This window comes from Seriola aureovittata, chromosome 18, assembly GCF_021018895.1.
Source record: "Seriola aureovittata isolate HTS-2021-v1 ecotype China chromosome 18, ASM2101889v1, whole genome shotgun sequence".
NCBI classification, from domain to species: domain Eukaryota; kingdom Metazoa; phylum Chordata; class Actinopteri; order Carangiformes; family Carangidae; genus Seriola; species Seriola aureovittata.
Genome location: NC_079381.1, coordinates 12,335,759 through 12,359,365, shown reverse-complemented (window position 1 = coordinate 12,359,365; position 23,607 = coordinate 12,335,759). Strand labels below are relative to the sequence as shown.

General features: G+C 39.4%; 2 protein-coding genes across 2 annotated transcripts; both read left to right on the top strand.

The window, feature by feature from the left end:
- Positions 1-9,006: 9,006 nt before the first annotated feature.
- slc2a11l (solute carrier family 2 member 11, like) lies at positions 9,007-14,163 on the top strand. The gene is made up of 11 exons (XM_056403966.1): positions 9,007-9,132; positions 9,325-9,485; positions 9,616-9,740; positions 9,940-10,069; positions 11,648-11,796; positions 11,936-12,123; positions 12,785-12,895; positions 13,142-13,243; positions 13,374-13,449; positions 13,565-13,692; positions 13,833-14,163. Exons 1-11 carry the CDS (start codon positions 9,115-9,117, stop codon positions 14,046-14,048), a joined length of 1,404 nt encoding a protein of 467 aa, XP_056259941.1. The 5' UTR covers positions 9,007-9,114; the 3' UTR covers positions 14,049-14,163.
- A 1,014-nt stretch (positions 14,164-15,177) lies between these two features.
- nt5c2l1 (5'-nucleotidase, cytosolic II, like 1) lies at positions 15,178-23,141 on the top strand. The gene is made up of 18 exons (XM_056404475.1): positions 15,178-15,773; positions 17,098-17,171; positions 17,321-17,438; positions 17,783-17,878; positions 18,463-18,554; positions 18,731-18,788; positions 18,901-18,994; positions 19,122-19,175; positions 19,267-19,350; positions 19,465-19,500; positions 19,579-19,686; positions 19,774-19,840; positions 20,960-21,130; positions 21,219-21,270; positions 21,813-21,873; positions 22,217-22,393; positions 22,494-22,581; positions 22,687-23,141. Exons 1-17 carry the CDS (start codon positions 15,622-15,624, stop codon positions 22,578-22,580), a joined length of 1,581 nt encoding a protein of 526 aa, XP_056260450.1. The 5' UTR covers positions 15,178-15,621; the 3' UTR covers position 22,581; positions 22,687-23,141.
- Positions 23,142-23,607: the final 466 nt, after the last annotated feature.

Sequence of the window (23,607 nt, the reverse complement as noted above, 5' to 3'; positions counted from 1 at the left end):
GTCTATCAGATCAAGTGTGGGTTTAATCCTTCAGAAGGCAATGTGTACCAAAATGCAGATTTTTCAGTTCCTAAATAAAAAAGTTGAATTGTGAGCTTGCAGCTCTCTCCGTTCTTCTTCTGATGTACCTTGAAAGGGAAATATAATGTTGCCTCACACAATTACAGAGTCAGCACCACTTTTCTCCGCAACGCCATGTGTTTACCTACTGGACTGTGTTTTGATCATACTGACAAGTAGGCAGAAAAATGTGGACTAAGGCAAGTCGCAAAGTGAGCAGCCTGCTTAGGTTGCAAGAAACATCCACTTAGAAGCTCAGCTGTAATTTCCCAGTTTTCCTTGGGTGAAGGTACAAGCCCATTAAAGAATACCATGAACATTCTTGACCTCAAAAGGTTCTTCCAATGAGTTGTGGCCGTACTTTACCAACCTTCTTACTGTGAGTCTCCCATGTGAAAAAGCACCTTTCAGACATCCAAGAAAAGTTGAATCAAGGGCAACTGGACTTGGTTGTGGATACTTGAAAATGCATTGTAGATACTGGGCGATGTTTCATCTCTCATCTCATCTTTAAGTATCTTCAACCAATTCCAGTTGCCCTGAATTGAACTTTTCTTGGATGACCATGACCTGGATGACTGAGAATCTTCACAGATGCCTTTCGGACAGTTTTTCACTTCAGAGACATAAATTATATTTAGGCACTCTTTCACCTGTCCCTCCTGTACTGTAGCTCTGAAAGTTATCAATATCTTCGCACCAATGCCACCATGACAAATTCCTGTACATTTTACTATTAGAAAAAAACTTTTATGTTCTTTGAAGAACATTGATTGCTTCTGAATTCCTATGATGATAGGTGAGAAATTGCTTTTGTTATGGTATTGTTATGAGCAGAGGTTTCATTTTGCTTGAGTGCCAGTGCTTCTTTTTAATAACTTCAAGGCCTCAGATGACTCTGACAGCACAGTTGAGACTCTTGATGAGATGATCAAAGCAATGAATGAGTTCAAGATCCTAAATGGTGCTAGGTGCTTGCAAGACTGCGAATGATTGCAAATGAAGGGTTTATTCATCATCTTATCCATAATACTTCAGCAGTTTGTACTATATGCAGTTGTGAATCTATTGAGATCAATATTTTTTCACTGGTCTTTTGACAATTCTCCAAAGCAGCAGGTAAATCATCCTGTTAAAAGTTTGTTCTCCTCCTTTTGAAACAAAACCCTTTTCTCTATGGCTGCTAGGTGCTCAATAGACCCTTAAATGAACACCAGGACTATATATTTGAATATTTGAACAACATGAGACTTAATGAGATGGAAGTTCTGCAGCAAATTGTACACACAATTCAATCATCCATCTGTATACTTTTATTACATTATATAAGCCATTACAGTCTTAATGTCAGGATGAGCAATTAAAACATTCTTAAAACTGACAGCTCTACCCTCCCCCATATTTATGCAAATACAGCAACTTTTGTCAAAACACTGGGGAAAAGCTTCTGCATTCAGCCTTCTATGGGGTTTATGGTATTCGCGTGATATCATGTGGTCCGACCTGTAAGTTAGCTGAGGGTATATTTATTCTGATCATCATCACAAAAGTGCGGCATTGCATAATGTTTTGCGTGTTCTGGCTTGTGATTTAGAATTCAGTTTTCTGACTGTAGAGAACAGGAGGAGTAGGAGATACTTGCCACGACTAAATTCTGCACTCACACTGGAGAGCAGCTCACCAGGCATGCATACAACATCACTTATGGTCAAACTGCATTCACTCTTAATAACTAATTATACAACAACAATGTAAATCTGGGAACAGTGGAAACACTGTAGAGCGCGATGTAAAACACCAACACATCAGTAACAATTGCTTGATCATACATAAAACTAGAACGGCACTCAGAGAGCACAGACCTCCGGCAAGGCCAGTGTGAAAAAAACAAAAAAAATTCAATTTCATAGTAAATGATCTGGATCTGCCCCAAAATTGAATGGGTTCTACCCTGGCTCATGCCCCATCCCTCCAAGAAGTTTGGTGCAAATTGGTTCAAATTGTTTGTTTTCTGGCAAACAAACAGACACGAGTAAAAACATAACCTCCGGAGATAATGGGCCTATTCATAAATTTGTTGTCCTGGTGCAAGCTTTCCCTTCACACCTACCTACAGAATAAGCAAGCCAATACAAGCCAGTAGTTTAAGTTGACACCAATAAGAATAATTAATACCAGTTTACCACTGCCCACTTAACTTAAGAAGAAATAACATTTTGATCAAACTCTAAAATTAAAAAGAGACTTAGCTACAAGAATAAATACATAATTTTAGACAGTTAGAATTACAAAATACACGTTAAATGAACAATAACGTTATCATACTTTTTTTTTAATACGAATGGGGTTCAGGTTGAATGCTTTATTTCATCTAGTCTTCACACTTTCTGTATTCTTAACCCCTAAATAAATTATCACACATATTATTACAAATGACATATAGCCTACGAAGTATGTTTTGGACAAATACAAACAGCAAATGCTAAAATTAGAAGTGAAGTCTTTTATAATATTTGCCATAGTAGCAGAACATTTTCTCTCTCTTTGTGTTGCAGTCTTTACTAAAAGTGTCCACACTCCAGTGGAACATGCATAATCATTTATGCCATGGTAATGTGTGTGTACATGAACACATGAAGTCATTTATTTTATACAGTAGCTTTCAAAGCAAAGCCACAATCCGCTTCACAAGTGATAAGAAATACAAACGAATGACAGATTAAAACAGAAACATCACTGAGGTAAATTAATTCAGCCAGATAACAATTGAATAAATAAATAACATACAAGCAATGAAAGTAAACTTACAAAAACATAATTACATAAATTTAAAAAATGCACAATATTACCAAATGCTGTCTAAAGATTAGGTGTAGTTGATCTATCCTTTCCTGCAAGTTTCACCAAAAATCCAATGTCACCTGTCTCCATTGTCCTGGAAATTAATTGAACATGATTTATTTAGCTGTGAGTCATATGGACAGTGGATACCTGACTTGAGTGAGAAACTTGCCCTCCAGCAGCATCCTGCACCTGTTTTCACTCCAATTCCTCCTCTAATGTCCCTGATACCTGAATCCAGAGGGCTTTTAGGCGCGTCACACCTGACAGAAGAGCCATTTGTGTTGAGCTGGAGATTTACTGGCAATCTGGTTTAAGTGCCACGCTCAAGGGCATGATGGCACGATACACAATGTGGGATTTTGACTCTCAGGTTTCATGTTTATTTCCATGAGCAGAGTGATATACTGCCGCCGTGCTGGTTCGTTTGTAAATTTGTCATTTGTAAGACGGAGCATCGGCAACAAACCTGCGTGCATGGGCAGGAATTCACAGCATAATTGGTCTGTCTGTTTTGTTACCTTATACACAGGTGTGTTTTATGGCCAGATGACTCTGAGGATGAATGCATCACACAAAGTAAGAAGTGTGTTTTCTAACTGGTGTCACTTTGCTGAGACGAGAAGATCGTCTGGTTACTTCACAAAAGCACATTTGACATTTCTCAGCGTTATTATTATTAACATCAATACTTGCAAAATTCTTTTATTAAACTTGTTTTGTCTTCTGCTGTACCACTCTGCTTCCTGCCACTGGAGATTAGAAAACATATCCTTCATGACTGGCACTTTGAGGACAACTTTGACAAGCTCTGCATGTTTTATCCTTGAATTTTGTGTGTACACTTGTGTGTGCGCCTCACAAAGAGAACTTGAATGCGTGAGTCTTTGACATTTTAGATAACCACAAATCATGTGCACAGAAATATAGCATTGCTCAGGCACTGTATACTTACTAACCGCTTTGAGCAGAGCTGCACTGATGATGGTTTATCCCAAAGTCTTGACGCCAGCTGCATCTTTCACCTCTGTGGCTCTTTGATCTCTTCTAGTCTGTAACCCATTAGCCCATCACATCATGTTGCAGCTGCATGCGGTTTGGTGAAATAAGAAGAGTATTTCTCTAACATCTGTCAAGAGACAGATAAAAACCCATAATGTTAAATTAAACTTTTCCAGGTCGCTCTTATACAGTAGCCACATTAGGTTCTGAGCCTTACAGTAAGATAACAAGGCTAAGAGTTTATAGCCATGCTAGCAGATCTGTGAGGCCAAATGCTAATGTCAACATGCTAACATGCTCAGGCAGACAATGTTAAAATGCTGGTATAATCAGCATAATTTGGCATGTTAGCAAATGCTAACATTTGCTAATTAGCACAAAAACACAAAGAGCTGAGGCAATAGTTGAAAGTATTTGGTCATAAACCAAAGTGCTGGACAAAGTGAAAAGTTGAGTGTTCACCATACAGTGCATCTTAAGGGAAACATAAATGTGTGAACCAAATTTTAATGGCAATCCGCCCAATTGATGTTGAGACATTTCAAAAACCACCAATGTCAACCTTAGGGTGGTGCTAGAGGAAAGGTCAAGGGAACACCAAAATCATTATAATTCATCCTCTGGGACCACAAAATATCTATGCAAAATTTAATTTCAATCATTTCAATCCTGAGCAACTGATCGACATTGCGATCCCTAGTGTCATGCCGCTAGTATGGCTAAAAATGTTTAAATAATGATGTGAACATTAAAGCCACATGTCTGGAAGTATGAATCTTAGTGAGACTGTCACTGTCATTTTTGCCAAAATGTTTGCTCAGGGCAACTTGTAATGAGTGGTGTCACACAGTGAAGCTATTTGAACCGTCCTGTAAATGGATAACTCTATCGTTGTATAATTTCATTGCATATTACTTTTGAAAAGTTGAAAATACAGTTTCAATGTATCTCTAAGAGCATTTCTGGAGCTTGAAGTCTTTGTGCCCTGCCTATGATACTGTAAGTACAATGAGAGTCGCGATATGTTGCGTTCACGTTTATTTAAGTTTAGCTTCAACTGCATTTGAAATGTCTTGAGCCGAGTATATTAACTTTCTGGAAATATTCAGCAGAGTCAGAAGTTGCGGATGCATCAGTTGGTATAAGTCACGCTGCCCAGACTGCAGCTCACCCTCACATAATGAGAATATAGTGAGGATGTGTCTGAACCTGAAAAGCTCCTTGTAAAGTGAACCTGTGAGCCATTCATTATTCATCGTGATCAAGCGTTACCATGACTCTCTGTCTACTTGGGAGGACCTTACAAGTTTGGCACGACTCCTTGAGTGTCTGTTTCTGCTGCCAAGTGTTTCTCTGATGGCCTGAAACAAAGAGCCCAGACTGAGAGATACATACACGTTTGTTCAGAGACACGTGCTGAGAATACCAGCTGTGCTACTGCCACCTCATGGCAGATTTAACATCAATGCAAGAGACTCCGAGAGTGACAGACGGATCATGTTTTTGGCAAGCTTGATTTATAATGTGCTTCACAGATAAGTCACAGCTAAAAGTTTGGGGGGTGTTCAAGCAAAACTTTGTCATACTGTACCAAGTACTCTAAAGCTTTTCACTAATTTCATTAAATATTGAAATATCAAATATAGCCTTATCGACACATTTCCAAGGTGCTGTTGGATATGAATATAGTCTGCTGTGGATAAACGCTATGACGCTATGTATAAGTCAAGGCTTTATGAATACTTGGATAAATGCCGTAAATGCCATTGTGATAATTGTGATGGAGAAATGAATAATAGCTTCCATGAAAATGATGAAGTCACATTTTAGTATTTGTCTTTTCTGTTTCTAGGAAGAAAGTTTTGAAACAGTTTAGCTGGCCTCATTAAAGGCATACTCCAGTGATTAATGTCGCACTTCCATTAAGCTGGGCAGCTCGCAACAGTCTTTAGGCTCTGGTCATAAACCAATATGCGCTCCTGACCATGGCTTGTTTATGACAGAGGGGGACATGAATCCCTGAACCAAATTTCGTGGCAATCCATCCATGCATGGGATGCACCGAATTGGACTGCCTGGATCTCAGATGGATATTTACAGATGTAATTCTCAGAGAAATCGACATGTATGATACATGTCTTTTCATGAGAAGGGTAAGGATGTGTTATTTCGTCATGTTTGAAGTTTTGCTTTAAAGCCAGTGATCTTTACAGTTCTCAGGGTGTCTTCCACACATCGGAGTGTTATGCTGGGCAGGTGGCTGGAGCTGCAGTCGCTGCTTTACAGGAAGCTTTAAAGAGAAGCGAACACACATCTCTGTGTTTTGCTCACAGTGGGCGGTCTGACAAATAGACTCACAGCTGCTCAAAATAACTTCTATCCAACAATAAAGCAGGCGATGTTCAGCTGGTTTGCAGTTGAACAGCTGGTCTTTCTGTATGTTGTCGTTACTGACGAGATCCAGACCCTCGTAAAATGTGCAGTGTAGGGAGTTTGATAACAGTAGTGTAGTTTTGTCCTACATTAGCAGACATATTCTACCTCGTCTAGGGACTGTTTTGCTTTTCAAAAATAGGACATTGTAACTTCAGAGGTTTGTGTATGTTGTTGTTGTTGTTGTTGTTTGTGATCCATGGTCAGGCTTTTTCATTTCCTCTCCATGTTCTCACTGGCTATAAAACCCGTCATCCTTCTCCTCTGCCTTTGTCAGGTGTGACATATCCACCAGTTCCCATTTATAATCAGTATCTAGTGTCACTTTTCCCTCCTCAAACACAATAAAGTGCATCTCTGTGTCAGTGCCCTAATTTACTCTCTTCCTTCTCTGTTGTTTTTGGCTCTGAAGAAACAGGATGACACTTTTTAACTTGTTCACCAGGATGTACTTTGTCAGATGCCTTGGGGAATTCAGCCATCCAAGCACTTTTAACATAGTTAACACAGTGAAAACAAGTCAGGTTCATTTGATTAAGTGTGGGTCTCCAAAATAAAATACAATACAAAATGGTTTGCTTCTGATTCTCAATAACGTTGACTGCTTAAGAAAAATCATAAATCATGAAAGTGAGCAGTTCTACAGCCTGCAACTTATTGTAGACATAGAATTGACAGCTATTGAAATAAGGTCTTAACTTTATCATTGTTTTATCCTCAACAATTTCAGTTGTATGTTAGGACTGGGTGATCGTGGTGGTGCATTTAACTTTATAAAAATCAATCCATTATTGTCAAATCTGTCTCAGTCCCTGATATGACCTTAATCACTCAGGAGTGTCACTAATCAATAATTGTGTATGTTTTGATTTCCAGTCACTCGAGGTCAACAATGATACCTTTGTGGATACATCAGTGATCGCTCGTGATTGCACTTGCAGTTGTGCGGCGTTGGCCAATTTTATTTCCGTAGGGGTTACTGTGTATAAAGTGATACGGATGATATGTACAAAATGGCCCACAATGCTTCTGTTTTTTTATGCAGAAGCTTCTGTAGAGCTGTAAATAAAGCCTCTCTGGCAGCTGCAAAGGCTTTCATCTCCTGCAGGAAACAGCCCTCCTGACAGCTTTTTAGAAGTTTCAGTCTCTCTCTCAGTGGTCTGTCTGGGGTGTGTTGTCATTCGAAGCCGCCGCTGCCTCCCGGAGACGATGCAGGACAGCCGTCACCAGCTCTTTCCTGGAGGTCAGCTGTGTGACATCTGGCAGGCTAGTCTGCCTGATGCGGAGTGATACCGCAGGAGGTTTCTGTTTTTAGTTCAGTGCAGGCCTCATTAGAATCAGGTTTGCATCAATTTGGCACAAGGACAAAATCCACTAAAGGTTTCCAGCTAACAATGACATGTGCAGGGTTATTAGAGGATTTCATGTATTTTGAAGGACTAGTTTAACATTTTGGGAAACAAACATACTCACTTTCTTGCCTGAGGTTAGATGAGACGCTCCATACCACTCTACTTCCAGCAGCTGGTCATCTTGGCTTGGCACACAGACTGGAAACAATTGGGAAACAACTGGCTCTGACTCTGTCCAGATGTATGAAAGCGGCTCAACAACTCACCAACCAAGATGTGGGTACCTCATTTGTTTAATAGATACAAAAACCAAAGTGTCTCCAGTCTTTATGCTAAGCTAAGCTAACCAGCTGCTAGTAGTAGCTTCAAATTCACTGTACACACATGACAGTGGAATTGATCTTTTCATCTAACTCTCTGGAAGAAAGCAAGTGAGAATATATATCTGTTTTATTCTCCATTAAATGGCAGTAATTTCTTAGTGTGATGTAATCCCTGATTCTAATCTGTAAACTAAAGGGATCAGTTAACCTGTGAAAGGCTGTTAGATTATAATAGAGTGGGAGAAGGGAGAAAGTTATCTTAGTAACTTGTGTTGAATATTTTTGTTCACGGCTACTGTTCATCTGATCATCGTTATAGATTCAGAGTTTTCCAGGAGGTTGAAGTCACTGTTTCACTGGTTGAATACAAGTTTCCCAGGCTTTATATACAACGCAGGACAATAAATAACTCTCCTTTCGTATGATCTGTCCTAGGTCTTTCATCATCGTTGGGCAAAATCCTAAAGCAAACAGAAACCATATCCACACAGCTCATCTACCTGCACAAACATAACTGACACACACTCACACACACACACACTTACCAAACATGGTGGTTGCTTTGTCATCCTGCGTTACATTTGGCCTGAATAGAAAGTTAATCATTTCAGTGCAGAGTTTAAATGTCTGCAGCACCAGTTTAAAGTGTGAATGATTTGTAAAGACTCCAGAAATGACAATGACCAAACTCCAGTCATGTTGCAGCACTTAACGCTCCTGGTGGGTACATTTTTTAATTATTTTAAGCGTCTACCTCACATTTGTTCTGCTAGGATACATGTGCGACTGCCACGGTTCGGAGCGAGCTCTATTAAATAAAAAAAAAATAACCCAGATACTACATTTAATTAAACACTCTGAGTGCTTGCTGTAACTGCAACTTGCAGAATCAACATAAATAATTTAACAGAGACACTGACAACTGTAAGCTTTGGGAAATGTTTTAATGGAAAAGTAGAATTTGTTATTTAAAATTAAATGAAAATGTGCTTTGATTTGTCAAACCTGCTTAATTCCTGCAGCTAGATTGCCCCGTTGTGATCGCTGCCATTTTTGTCTCTGGCATTGGAGGGACGTTTCAGTATGGATTCTCTATATCTGTGATGACTTCCCCCTCTGATGTAAGTAGAACTACTTTACTACAAAAATCATAGTAGTATGTCAACACATTTGTGATTTACAAGTTTTGTTTTGTAAAAATCTATTAATACTTTCCACATCAGCTATAAAGACAACTGTATGGCACCTGAAAAAAAATTATGATGCTTTAACTGAAATGAAAATGAGACTAACGGTACATGTGATATTTGCAGTTTATAAAGGAGTTGGTGAACAGAACATGCCTGCAGAGATACAGTGTCGCCTTGGAGCAGTGGCAGGTCTCTCTCATCTGGTCCTTCACTGTGTCCATTTTCTGCATCGGGGGGTTACTGGGGTCACTGGTGGCGGGTCGACTGATCTCAAAATATGGCAGGTTAGTACATGAACAGAAAAGACACAAACTAAATTCATTTTTTAGCTCAGGTTTCCTGTTTCTTTGGGGTTTTTTTTTTAACAATGACTTCAGGCTCAAACATTGAAGTCTCTTTCTCCCTGTCCAACAGAAAACAATGCCTTCTGTTAAACAATTTTGTGGCTATATTTGGAGCTGTGTTGATGCTCTTGAGTCGGAAAGCCATGTCCTTTGAGATGATCATGGTGGGACGATTTCTCTATGGCATCAATTCAGGTAAATTTACTGTGTTAGGAAGCTATTAAATCTGTTTTTTCGCCATCACTCTTGGCTTCCAATTTAACCATACAGACAATCGATTTCTATTTGTACTTGTGACTATTATATTTCTAAGTTCTCTGGGTCATTTCTCACCCAGTTATTGATCGTTATTGACTGCACTGAGAATGTATGATTCCCTTGTGTACGCCTCTAGGAGTCAGTCTCTCAGCTCACACAGTGTACCTCGTTGAATGCGCCCCGAAGAGGCTGCGAGGGATGGTGGGTGTGACTGTTGCTACCTTCATCTCCTTGGGGAAGTTCAGTGGTCAGCTGCTGGGGATCAGGTGAGGAGTCCAGCCTCACATATGCTGTTGTCAGGGGGGTCAAAGGGTCAGGTGGTGGTCAGCTCAAATGACAGCTCACATGTGGACAGACCATGGTGTCTTCTCTGTACAATACATACATTATTGTACATTTTATTGAAACTCAATTGGCAAACAATTTAAACATAGACAATGGCTGTTTTGGGGTAATCTACTGAATTAAAGACCCGCAAGATCAATGCCTTGTGCATTGATGCAAAAGTGTTGTGAATCCAATATTGCCATAAAGCTGCACACTGATTTGCAACATTGTCTTCCTGGAATAAACAGTGTGATAAAATATCTGGTGGTTGATAAGTTTTGTAAATCATTCACACGAATCATCACTGAAACCATTTTCATGTTAAAGGTCATATCTATAGAAACAAGCTAAGTTTATATAATGATCACTGCAAAATGTCAAGGAGAAAATAACAGCAGACATTCTTGAACACTTTAGGGTCCTAATGAAAGGATGGGTTAAAGGATAGCCATTGTCGGATTAGTCACATCGCTTTGGTCTAGATTGAAAAATCTCAACAACTATTGAATGGTAAATGGACTTTTTTAAATGGACTATTTTATACTTTTCTAGTCTTACTCACCACTCAAAGCGCTTTACAATACTTGCCACATTCACCCCTTCACCCACACATTCATACATCACCGTCACACACTGATGGAACAGCCATCAAGGGCAAGGTGAGGTTCAGTATCTTGCCGAAGGACACTTCGACACGCGGACTGGAGGAGCCGACCCTCTAATTAGTGGGACGACCCGCTCCACCTCCTGAGCCACAGCCGCCCCTATTGGATAGATTGCCATCAAATTTTGCAAAGACATCCATGTTCCCCAACAATGAATCCTGCTGATCGTGGTGATCACCTGACTTTTCCTCTGGCACCACCATGAGGTTTACATATGTGTTGTTTTTTTTTTTTTTTTGGGAACCTGTAGTGTTAACTTTTGTCTCCCCCCTCTGGCAGTGAGAGTAATTACACAAACACACTTCACCAGTTCCAAGATAATAATTCATTATTTAGGTAGAGTAAGTGTTATAATTACATATGCCTACTCCAAATATTTTACAGATGCCAACCTGTCTAAGAGCAGTAAGGCGACATCCATGTCTGTCCTCAGTCTCTTCTCTTTGTTCAGCACTGTCCAACAAGAAAAAGCCACGCCAGTCCGTGTTTGTCCTCGCCATCGATCGCTTTCTTTTATTAGACCGAAATCCTTCGTCTGTCACCAAGATTTTACATTTGCATCAGAAACTTTACTCCTAGGTTTTTCCACTGTGCTCCTAGTTGCTGTTGACCAGTCACCACAGACGGGAGATTTAAAACTCAGGTATACTGCTGAGTACTATATTATTGATAGGATTGATGGCAAAACTCCAAAAATAACACCCAAATTGTAATAAACCCTTACAACTTCACAACTTGGGTCCCTTTAAACTTGACAAAACACTTTACCAGAGTATGCTTGGATGCATATCATTGTATAACAGTGGTATAGCTCCACTATTGAATGATGATAAGCTGATGTTGCCCTTGCAGTGAGTTACTCGGCACAGAGCAGAGATGGCCGTGGCTGCTTGGTTTCAATGGCTTCACTGCGTTTCTTCAGCTCACCACCCTCCCCTTCCTGCCAGAGTCGCCCCGTTTCCTGCTCCTGGACAGAGGAGACCGCCTGGCCTGCGACAAAGGTGTGAGGAAGCACTTTTTTAGCTTTGTGGGATCTTTTCCACAAGTAAGACCTTTTTCCAAGTTTGTGATCTTAACACTGTTGTGATGTCCAGCCGTGTTATCACCACCCAAATCTGCTGCTTTGTCATGCTCCCTCAGCTTTAAAGAGGTTATGGGGCAACAAGGACTACAGCACGGAGGTGGAGGAGATGATGAAGGAGAAAGCTGCCCTGCAGAGCGTCCACAACCACTCAGTGATGGAGCTGATTCAGAACCGAACAGTCCGCTGGCAGCTCCTCACCATCATTGTGTACTTCACCACACTGCAGCTCTGTGGCATCAATGCTGTGAGTTAGATGAAACACACTCCAAGCTCTTTTTCGCAGATGTTGTTAAGTGTACATTGAGATACAGGACATGCTTTGCATCAACTGACATTTCACCTCTTTATCTTTAGGTAATGTAGTGTGCAGAATTAATGATCAGCTTTAGACCTGTATGTCCCAAACACAAGGACTATTGATTCTGTCTGACTTTTAGTGTTTACATTTGGAAGCATCAAAGTCACACAGATGGGTGCAATGGGTGGTCTCAGGGAAAGTTTCAGTACGCACTCAAGGAAAAAACACTCGTGCTCTTGAAGGCGAATGGGTTGAAATCCAGAAAACACAAGCAAAACATAAATAAACTTATACTCATGCATGCAGCAGGAGGAATGTGGAAGTTTTTTGTTTTTCTTTACATTTTCACATGGATATAATGTATAGAATTGTGAACAGTGACGTTTAGTTTAGTTTTGTTTGATGTTTAGTCAAACAAACCAAAAAAAAAACTCTCACATCAATCATGCTTTTTAAATATTAGTTGAAAATATTTATTTTCAAAAATACAAAACGAGTGAAATACTGCTTCCCTCCACTTCATCCTGCCCTGCATGCTAAAGCAAAACAAAAGATGTAAACATGTCTACATTTTAAAAGACTCTTTATTTTGGGGTTTACTTTCCAGGTGTACTTTTATTCTTTTGATGTGTTTCGTGCGGCAGGAATCCAAGAACAGCAGTTACGTTACACTGCTTTGGGAACAGGGCTGTGTGAGTTGTCCACCTCTGTCGCTTGTGTAAGTCATTTCACCGATATCCCATCATGATTTATATCTGCTTTATGTTCTATTAGTGTCAATTATTTTATAGTGTAATATCCTTTACACATCCTGACATGAATGTGTTTTTTTTACATTTCTTTTAGCAATTTAGGAGAACAGTTATGGGAAAAAAAACCTTTCCTTCTGCTGTGACGCCTGTCCTAATGTGTAGTTAGAGCTTCCCCATGTGGTTTGCTGGTGAAACTGTTTTCATGTTGGCAGTTCATGATTATTGAGAGCATGGGGAAAAAAGTCCTGCTGTTCAGAGGATACATGGGAATGTCTGCAACATTGGTTCTCCTCACCATCACTGTGTACCTGCAAGTGAGTCACCACAACATCAGCCACTGGTCGCAGCACATTTTGATGATTAAAGCCCGACAAGTGACGACTGATCGTAACTGAAATCCCTCATAAATGTATGCAATCCAACAGATCTTTGTATTTTCCTCAGACCCAGGTTTCCTGGATGCCGTACTGCAGCATGGTTCTTATTTTCTTATTCATATTCTTTTTTTCCAGTGGACCAGGTATGTTTATTACTCGAGATCTTAGTTTATTTATCAAGGATTTCAATTTTAATCATTTTCCACTTTTGAATCGACACTGAGGTGTATAAATCCCTCCAATGTTCTTGCCCCTCAGCGGGAGTTACAGCTCCTCTTCCAGGAGAAATCTTTACTCAGTCATTTAAATCAGCTGGATACACCATCGCTTGCACTATCAACTGGACAGGCCTGTTTGTGCTGGGAATGCTCTTCCCAATCATAGTGGTAAGCACATTGTTTTCTCTGTAAAGTTTTGCATGTTTTTACCAGAGGCCAGTGGATAGGAGTGATCAGACAGGTGAATTGAGATTAAATGCATCACTCTCACTGACTCACACATGGTCTTCAAATTCCTTCCTTTCCAGGATTATCTGGATTACTTCTGCTTTCTCATCTTCCTGATCTTCTGCACCACCTGTGGGCTGTATGTGAGGTTCAACGTCCCTGAGACCAAGAATCGCACAGCCCTGGAGATCGCTGCGGAGTTCGAGAGGATGCACTGCAAATCTGGAGAATCAAAGGATAAATCCAGTGACTCAGCAAAACTCAGCGAAACCATAACATGTGAGACCAAATTCTGATTATATTCACCATGTTCAAATAAGCTGGAAAATATGTAGAAGAAGAAGTCACTTCATGTCAGACTGACCATATGTCCTGTACCATGAGATTAAAATGTGACTCTGCTGCCTTTTATGACTTGTCTTGTTTTTCTGTCCACTAGAAATCCTCACAGTGTGTGTTTGTGTTCTTGTGTTAGTGGTGATCCCCTATTATTGAACTTTAAAGTGGCTATTAGAGGCAGTGGACAGACAAGTCTGTTCATCTTTGTCCTTTTAGCTTGAAACAAGGTTTGGCCCTGGAGGTTATCAGTGGGGTGTGCGTGTTTAACCTCTAGCTATACAGATAGGCATCTGAACATCCATTGACCAGTTACATAAACTTCAAGCTGCCTGCAGCACAAATCGCCTAAAGTGAGTGTTGGTCACATTTGCATTGTGTGTTTATCTACAAGAAATGTGTGTTTAGCTGCTACTCGAAAGTGGTGGAATATAACTAAATACATTTACTCAGTTTTGAGGTACTTGTATGTGAATACTTCAATTTAATGCAACTTTATACTTCTATTAATTTCTCACACAAATATTGTATTCTTTACTTCACCACATTATTTGCCAGCTGTAGTTAGGCCACTAGTTACTTTACAATCAATATTTTATACACAAATCATAGAATAATCTTATAAAGTACAAAAAATAAAGTATATACAGTACAGTAAAGTAGTTAAAATTACCTTGACCAGCTGTAACAATGAAATGATGCTAACACATTGCAACTATTTAAATCTATTACTATAATATTTAACAATTGAACACTGACAAGCGTTTCTGCCTGTGTAATAGCTACTATATAGGTGAGTATAGTGTAGGTGTAATGTGCACATTAAAGTCCCAGCACAAACTTTAATAAGAAGAACTCATGGTACTAGGAAGTGAGGCCTTTAAATCAGTGTGTAATGAGCAATAAGAAAGACTTCCTCTATGTCACCTGTATTTCTCTTCAGGGAGACCGTAAACCCTGCATGTGTGTATAGGTTTGTTGGTGTAACTGAATATTAATGTACACAGAGATCACACTGACTTTTGGTTGCATTCTGCTCTTGACAACACTGTAGAGGTTTTTAATGAGACATGTTGGTGTTTCGGGTTTGCTCTCTAACTCCTTTTTACGCACATGTTGCTGATATCACGTTTATGATTCCGCTTTTGCTGAAACTAAAACCCACACGAATCATTTAAATATCTGGAACCTTTTTTTCTGCTTTGATGTCGCAGCCGGACTGACAGTCAACAAGGAAACTCCAACCACTTACGCAGGCGTGCAGCCGCGACACATGTGTGCGCCTCTGATAACACAATCTACTCGTACAAAGCTAAACGTGATGCACGACTAGTTTGGGATAAATGCAGAAGTCGAGAGGCCGGAACCGCGTCCTCCGCAGCCGTTGACATCACCAAGTAGTTAAAAAAAAAAGAAAAAAAAAAAGAAAAGAAAAGTCACAGGGAGGAGTTTGAGCCACCGGTGCAAAACTGAAAACAACACACAGGTCCACGCCTTCAAGTGTGTAAATTTGGTGATTTAAATGCCCCTCCAATGACTGACCGCAGAACAGTTGCGTGTTCACATAAGTCACGGGAGCAGGACAAAAGCTTCGTTTACAATTTGCAGATACCAATGGATCCAATGGAGACAACCCCCAGCAGCTCCCCTGATGGGCCCAGGGTGAAGAGAGGCTTTGACCAAAAGTGAGTTCATTTATTTGAAGGTAATATCACACATATACTCAGAAGTTAACAACAGCACCAACTTAAGACACCTCAGCTTTACATGCTCAACACGAAGTGAAGAATTCGTTAGTTTTGAGTTGAGTTTGCTCATGTTCATCTTTTGTAAACTCCAGGTACAGCGAATGCTTCTTTCTATATTTTTAACATATTAGTATTCAGATATTTAATAACAATTACAAATGAGACAATAATAATAATGGTCTATTCTCCACCAGTCTCTACTGTCTAACACTCCTCCCCTGCTTCTGTGCCTTGAAGGTTTGTACCTTATCACTAAATATTTTAACCAGTAGATATTGAAACCAGTAGCCCCCCTCCTCTGTGAGTGCTCCAGCATCAGATTCACTCGCTCCTCGCCAGCTTTTATTTGCTGGATTGATCTCAGGAGAAAGAACCTTGACGCTCTGCAGCAACACGCTCACAAAACAAGAGCTTGCAGGTAAATTATTTACAGCAATTCTATATGTATGAAGTGTCAGGCAGTGTTGAGATGGAGCCATCCAGACTGGATCTGCTGCAGATAGGCCTCTCTGCCTCTGTCAGGGTGTCACTGATAAAGAGGAGCATCTTGGAACGGGTAATACAGGAAACCACGTACAGTTACACCAGTCTGTACAAACACATCATGGCTCTTTTTTTTTTTAAAAACATTTTTTTATTGGATACTCTGTTGATAATTAGCAGTCATTTGAAACAGTGGTGGAGATAGTTGAGGACTGTGATAACATCTCTCAGCTCCACCCAGCTCCACCCCCGCTGCGTGGAATTTGTGGGGGAGGAAATAGCCAAAACCAGAACAAGGTAACTGAGGTCGAAGTGTTTGATTTGATTTGATTTTTTTTATTGGGGATCTCTCTAAGCCCAACTGGGCTTTCCTCCAAGTGAATTGTAGATGGAGTTCCTTAATTAAAAAAAAAAAAAAAGTTTCAGTGATGGAAAAGAGCCATTAAAGCAACCATGAGGATACAGATCAATATCACAGAAAAGCAACAAATCTACAACAACAAAAAAAGCCCCTTCACCTTACATGACTTTTGCCCTGCATGAGCGCAGCCTCTGGGTAGAATTAATGCAAACAGGCTGATAAGCAAAGACCTCTGCATGTGCTGCTGCAACACAGTGAACCTTATGAAACCTCATTCAGACAAATCCACCACAGACATGGATTGTGCAATGAATCCAAAACATGACATGTCTGAGGTCCTGTCCTCAAACTAAACATCTTCTCCCGGCCATGTGTCTGCAGACTTCAGCTGTGTTTGTGTTGTGCTCTTGATCACAGGGTGTTTGTCAACCGAAGTCTGACGCTGGAGAACATCAAATGCTATGGCTTTGACATGGACTACACGCTGGCAGGTACGTAACGGCGTAGAAAAGACTAAGGTCTTTCTGTGACTGAACTCTGTTGTGTTGAATTTTTCATTCTGGATTCACAATTCTCTCTTGAACAGGCCGCACAAGATTTACTGGCTTTGTGCAAATGTTTTTTCTGTGTTTATTTGCAGTATACAAGTCTCCTGACTATGAGAGCCTGGGCTTTGAGCTGATAAGAGACAGAATAGTGTCTATTGGATACCCGCATGAGCTTCTCCGCTACACATACGACCCCAGCTTCCCCACGCGGTTTGTTCTTAAATCTGCCTCTGTAACTGAAGATTCAGGAATAAGTCATTATATTGTACAGATGATCTAATCAGCAACACACAGCAATTTATTTTATTTCTAAATTTAAGGATAACCCCCATGAAATGAACTCTCTTGTTTTCTATTGGGGTCCACAGACACAAAAACAGTAATAATTAAAACAAAAAAAACAAACAAACAAAAAAAAAAAGATTTCAAATATTTTGAAATTACATCATAAAGCCAGAAGTTGGTATAAAATAAGCACAAAACAACTCTCAGGTCATGTCCTGATAACCTTGTTCTCATTTTGCTTTTCCCTCTTTTTTCTTTTCCACCTTTAGCGGTTTAGTGATTGACACCACATACGGGAACCTCCTGAAGGTGGACTCGAATGGGAACATTTTAGTCTGCAGTCACGGCTTCCACTTTCTCAAAGGGTAAAGTTTTAACTTTTTTGGCACACTCTCTCTTGTACTGCTACTTTGTAATGGACTTCTCTACCTGTGAACTTTGGAGCTCAGGTAAGGGCAGACAAAAACAGGGAGGAAGACAGAGAGAAACGATGAAGACGAATATAAAAAAAATAAAACATGTTTCACAGGCAAAACCCATCATAAAAAGGAATAAAAATAAACAGAAGTTATGTTGAGATATTTGCTCTAGAGACATTGCAGAATGGGCAAACTGAGGACTCTAATTTTTTCAAATAGCATGTAAGTGTGACTATAAGTACATTTACTGAAGTTCTCTATTTAAGTAGAATTTTGAGGAAATTGTTAAATACTTGTGTATGATCGTGCTTTCCAAAGAATTTTCAGTTATGCCCTCAGGCCGGTGTAATTATTCCCCTCAGGGATTAATAAAGTATTCTGAATCTTAATCTGAATCTAAATCTAAATCTTGATGCTTTTAATCACAAGACCTCATGAAGACTTGTTTTTATGGCCCTGAGATTTAAATTTATTCATCACTTATGTGTGTGCTTTTGTATACTGACTTTTATTATGTTTGTGTTCAACAGAGAAGACATTCACAACTACTACCCCAACAAATTCATTCAAAGAGATGACACCGACCGCTTTTATATTCTGAACACACTCTTCAATCTGTCAGGTGGAAAATTACAGTCATCATAAATTTCAGTTATACTTTCCTGTGTATTTCCATTAATAAATTAATACTTTATTTGTCAGCATTTTAAAACAAATAAAAAAAAAAAGTAATCTTATTTATGATATAAGCAAATGAAAATGTTAACCGACCGCCCTGTGTTTCCATGGACCCTGCAGAGACTTATCTCTACGCCTGCCTTGTGGACTTCTTCACCAGATGCACCAGATACACAAAGTGAGTTTTATTACCTCCATGGGTTTGTCTGTTCGTTGTTCCAGGTTCCTTCTGTTCCTTCCTGTTCCCACAAACTTCCAACTGTCTTCCTCTGCTGTTAAATGTCTTCCAGCCTCCTGAAAGGTTACCAGCACGGCGACTTGTTTATGTCCTACAGAAGCATGTTTCAGAATGTCCGAGATGCGATGGACTTCATTCACGATACGGTTAATGAACAAAATTTATATTGAGACTTATATAGAGACGTTTTTATAGGAAATACTACGGATGAACGTGTCTACTTGTAATCATACTTTGTCTGTATATTAAATGTGATATCTGTGTGCTGTGTAGGGAATCCTGAAAGAACGAACTATCAAGAATTTGGAGAAATACATTATCCAAGATGTGAGTTAACTTCCATAATGAAGCACCAATTCTATTTTATTTTTGACAAAAAATGGTTGAAATCTTGAATGGACAAATGTTTTCATTCCAGGCAAATCTTCCTGTGCTCTTGACTCGGATTAAAGAGGTGGCCAAGGTCTTTCTTGCCACCAACAGTGACTACAACTACACTGAGGTGAGCATATAAAAGTGTCTTGTACCGTCACTAAACACACAAGTTATAGGAAAATAAAGTAGAGTTGTTCAAAATTATTCTAACAACATGTTTTTTTTTGCCTTCTCCATCAAGGCCATCATGAAATATCTGCTTGAAAGTAATGCTAAGGTAAGTCCGTTTTCTTTTTGATTTGACTTTTTGGTAAATATCACGACTCATGTGAATTTAATTTATTCTTCAATCCAGTCTGGAAGTCCGAAAAAGTCCTGGCGTTCCTTCTTCGACCTCGTCGTTGTGGACACCAAAAAGCCGCTGTTCTTTGCAGAAGGGACTGTGCTGAGACAAGTGGACACGGTATGAAAGAGTCTGTCGTACTGCAGATTTACATATTAATGTTGACCAACAGAAACTTTCAAATAATACGTTGTATTTCGGACACAGGACACGGGAAAGCTTCGGATTGGGACTTACACAGGCGACTTCCAACATGGAACTGTGTACTCTGGAGGTGAGACTCAGTGTACTTAGTACTTAGTATGAGTTGTAGAAGCAGTTCATTACTTTTACTGTGATGAAGCGAAGTGAAAGAACGCTTCTTTGTTCTTTAGTTGCTCTGAACAGTTTTGAGTATTTAAGCCTTAGAACTGAGAGCTGAGATAGACGGGTAAATTCAACACTGAGTGGTAAAGGAGAATACTTACCCCAGTACAGTTTTTAACACACTAGGTGATTATTCATATGTCCAGTTTTGCCCTATTAGATATGTAGTTTACCAGGCAGAAGGTCAATGAGGTTTTAAGAAAATAGTGCAGCACGTGGGTCTTGACTCCCACATGTTTATTATTAGGGTGTGACTGTAATTTGATTAAAGTTTTGGGTTTGGAAATTAAGATCACGCATAAGGAAATATAATTAGACTCCAAAGTGCATTCTCACTCTTCACACGCACCTAGAAAATAATTGTGTATTGTAAGGAAGTAAAGAAAGGCCTTCAAGATTTACATTTTTATAAGTAACTAAAATGTAAAGTCACTAATAAATACCTAGTGTTGAAATTTAAATACAACGGAATTGATAGCACTGAAATATTTTATTTAAAAACCAGCTTCATTTCTTTGGCTCGAAGTCCATTCTCTCCAGAAGGTCTTCAAGTGGTGAAAAAAAAAAGATGCAAAATGTCTGGGGTTTCCACTCCCTTTTTCTTGGATCATGTGACTGATAGAACGTCACCTGATAGGACAAAGGTCTGTGGACATCCTGCAGCTAGATGTTCAAGTTTAAATTTTACATCTTGAATTTTGGTGTCTTAATTTAACCAGTAAAATTTAATGAGATTTTTTTATGCTGGGACTAGAATTTTCCAATTCAAAAATGACCAAAAGAATTTGAGCAACATTATTTCAATGCTATGAATTAATTGTTACTCAAATTTCAACATTAAATATTTTGTAGTGGCTCATTTTCACAACTAGGTATTCAGTTGTTTATAAAGTAAAATTATTATGACCTTTTTTAGTCTCTGTATGCATGCGTGTTTTTATGTGTACATGTGATGTGGGTCTATTTGTACATTCTTACAATTTAATTCCTCATCCATGTTGTTTCATTTTGTATTTCCTGGTTGCAGGATCCTCTGACATCGTCTGTGATCTGCTGGATGTCAAAGGTAAGAACATTCTCTACGTTGGAGACCACATCTTTGGCGACATCCTCAAATCTAAGAAACGTCAGGGCTGGAAGACTTTTCTGGTCGTACCGGAGCTCACCAAGGAGCTGCACGTGTGGGAGGAGAAGAAAAGTAAGAATGAGTCGACAACATCATGCCGTTGTGCTATCGTGATGGTTTTGGTTGGATTCAAAGTCGTGATGGCTTTCTTGTTTTTCAGATCTATTTGAGGAGCTGAAACGTCTCGATGCCTTCTTAGCTGAACTTTACAAGTGAGTTTATTTCCATCTGGACTTTATTCTGACATAATTAACACTTGTTTATAAGCCCTTTGTAAACAGATGGTTCATGAATAAATAATGAGTTTATGTGGAATTAATGAATACATTATAATCTATGATTTATTGTTAATACTCTAGGAGCTAAGTGTCAAATAATTAACATTATTTCATAGTCAAGAAAACTTTTAGTGATTCATAATTTGTAAATGTATCTAATGCAGGGCATGAAAAATGCAACCTGTTAAGGATTGTTGTGGATCATGTATGAATGATTCACAAACAACAAATAAGTCATTCATCATCAGCACTCGATACCTAAATGATAAAGAAATCAATCACTTTTTCTTCCAAAATATGTCGGAAACGAACAAATCTTTTATTTTGCAGTGTCTGATTTAAACTGCAAAAAAAGTCTAGTAACAATTGCTGCCATGATTTTAGCATTTTCTTGTTAACTTTCTACATGAAGTACAACGCTGTTACTTGATGTGACGCAGCAGCTGTTAACTGTCCTCTGTGTTTGTGGTTTGAAGGCACCTGGACAGCGACAGTCGAGAGTGTCCCGACATCAGCGGCATTCACACCCGAATGAAGGTAGTCACATACGAGGCAGATATTCAGTAAATAGACAAACTTAGAGGGCCAGAGGAGGTGCTACAGCAATGTTATTTTAACTTAATCATTTTTAATAGGTTGTCCTGTTTTTCTCTTATTGCTGGGGACAACTAAACTGCCCCAAAAAAAGCTTCACTGTAAACACATCAAGATGTTACCAAACATTTGGTATGACGATACGATGGTAATAATTTCAGAATGCGTGATTGCAGCAGAAACAAAAAACAGGATGTCTGTCATTAAGCTGAGCAGTGGTGTTTCTTGTCCTCTTACACTCTGTCCAGGCTTTGTTTCTGATGTGGCTATTTGTTTGTGCTTGCAGGTGCTGAACTACAGACTGGACATGTCCTACGGCCAGATGGGCAGCCTCCTGCGCAGCGGCTCCAGACAGACGCTGTTTGCCAGCCAGCTGATGCGTTATGCAGATCTTTACTCCTCCACCTGCATCAACCTGCTGCACTACCCCTTCAATTACCTCTTCATGGCTCCTCCAGTTCTGGTCAGTCGCTCAAACACCTGCACAGAAAATAACTTGTAGTTACGTTGTTTTGTAGTTTATCATGGTGGTCGTTCTTCATCTCTCACTCATACTGTTCCAGATGCCCCACGAGGCGGCATCTCAACACTCCACTGACTTTGATTCATCAGAGCTCACTACTGTCACCAACCATACTGTCAGAAACTAAGGTCATTACCATTATGATGCACTACTAGCATTTTATATCCTCTTAAATTCTGTTTATTGTTATAGATATAGTTAAAGATTCAGTTGTTCACATTTTTCTCTTGCAGTGCTGAAGACAGGTGCCCGAGATGAGACAGAAGAAGAACATGTGAAACCGCTGCAGAAAACAGACAGTTCTCACTGATGAAGGTGACAGTTTGCACCTGAGCATGTAGGAAGGGTTTGTAGCAGCCATGACGTGCCACCTTTAAAAAAAAACAAAAAAAAAACAGAAAAAAACAAACAAAAAAACCCCAATCTCTTGCTCCACCTGCTGCATATGAATTGCATTGCCGTAACGTTTACCAGATAAACCTTTAAAGCATGTTGAGATTTTAGAATTCGGGGCAGGAACAGACTCAGGGTTACTGTATATACGAGTGCAAATTTGTCTTAATTTGTTTTATATTTACATGTGTTGCATGTGCACTTTTGATCTGAGGTTTGTGTAATGGTTTTTAACTTTATTTATTTGTTGTTTGAGCAACTTCTAGTGAATTATCTCAATAAATTGTTCATATTATGTTTTCATTGTCTTCACTGAAGTACAACAACTAAGCATGTAGGTGTATATGGTACAAGAGGATCTTGGCTAATATTGAAAGACGTGCTCACATAGTCATTTTATATTGTGTTAGTGGCTTTTGAGACACATGCAGACAGTTTTCACTGGGGCTATTTGTTTTGTTGAAAGTAGCTCCAGTGGAAACGATACTGTGTTTTGTGGATTACCTTGAGTAACCAGGACACTGTTTGCTCTGAGTGCCACAAACAAAAACCCATAGCTGTTTAATCCGGGTTAATAAAGCCAGAGCTACAAGTAGAAATTAATAGAAGCAAGTTAAGTTAGTCTCATTTGCGTGAACCGTCCCTTTAATTGATTTATTCTTGTTGATGGTGGTTTCGGTCCCTTTCCTGTTCCCTTTCCTTTCCTTTGGTACTACATCTGTTGTCCACTGGATGGCAGTGAATCACCTCTGCAACAAACC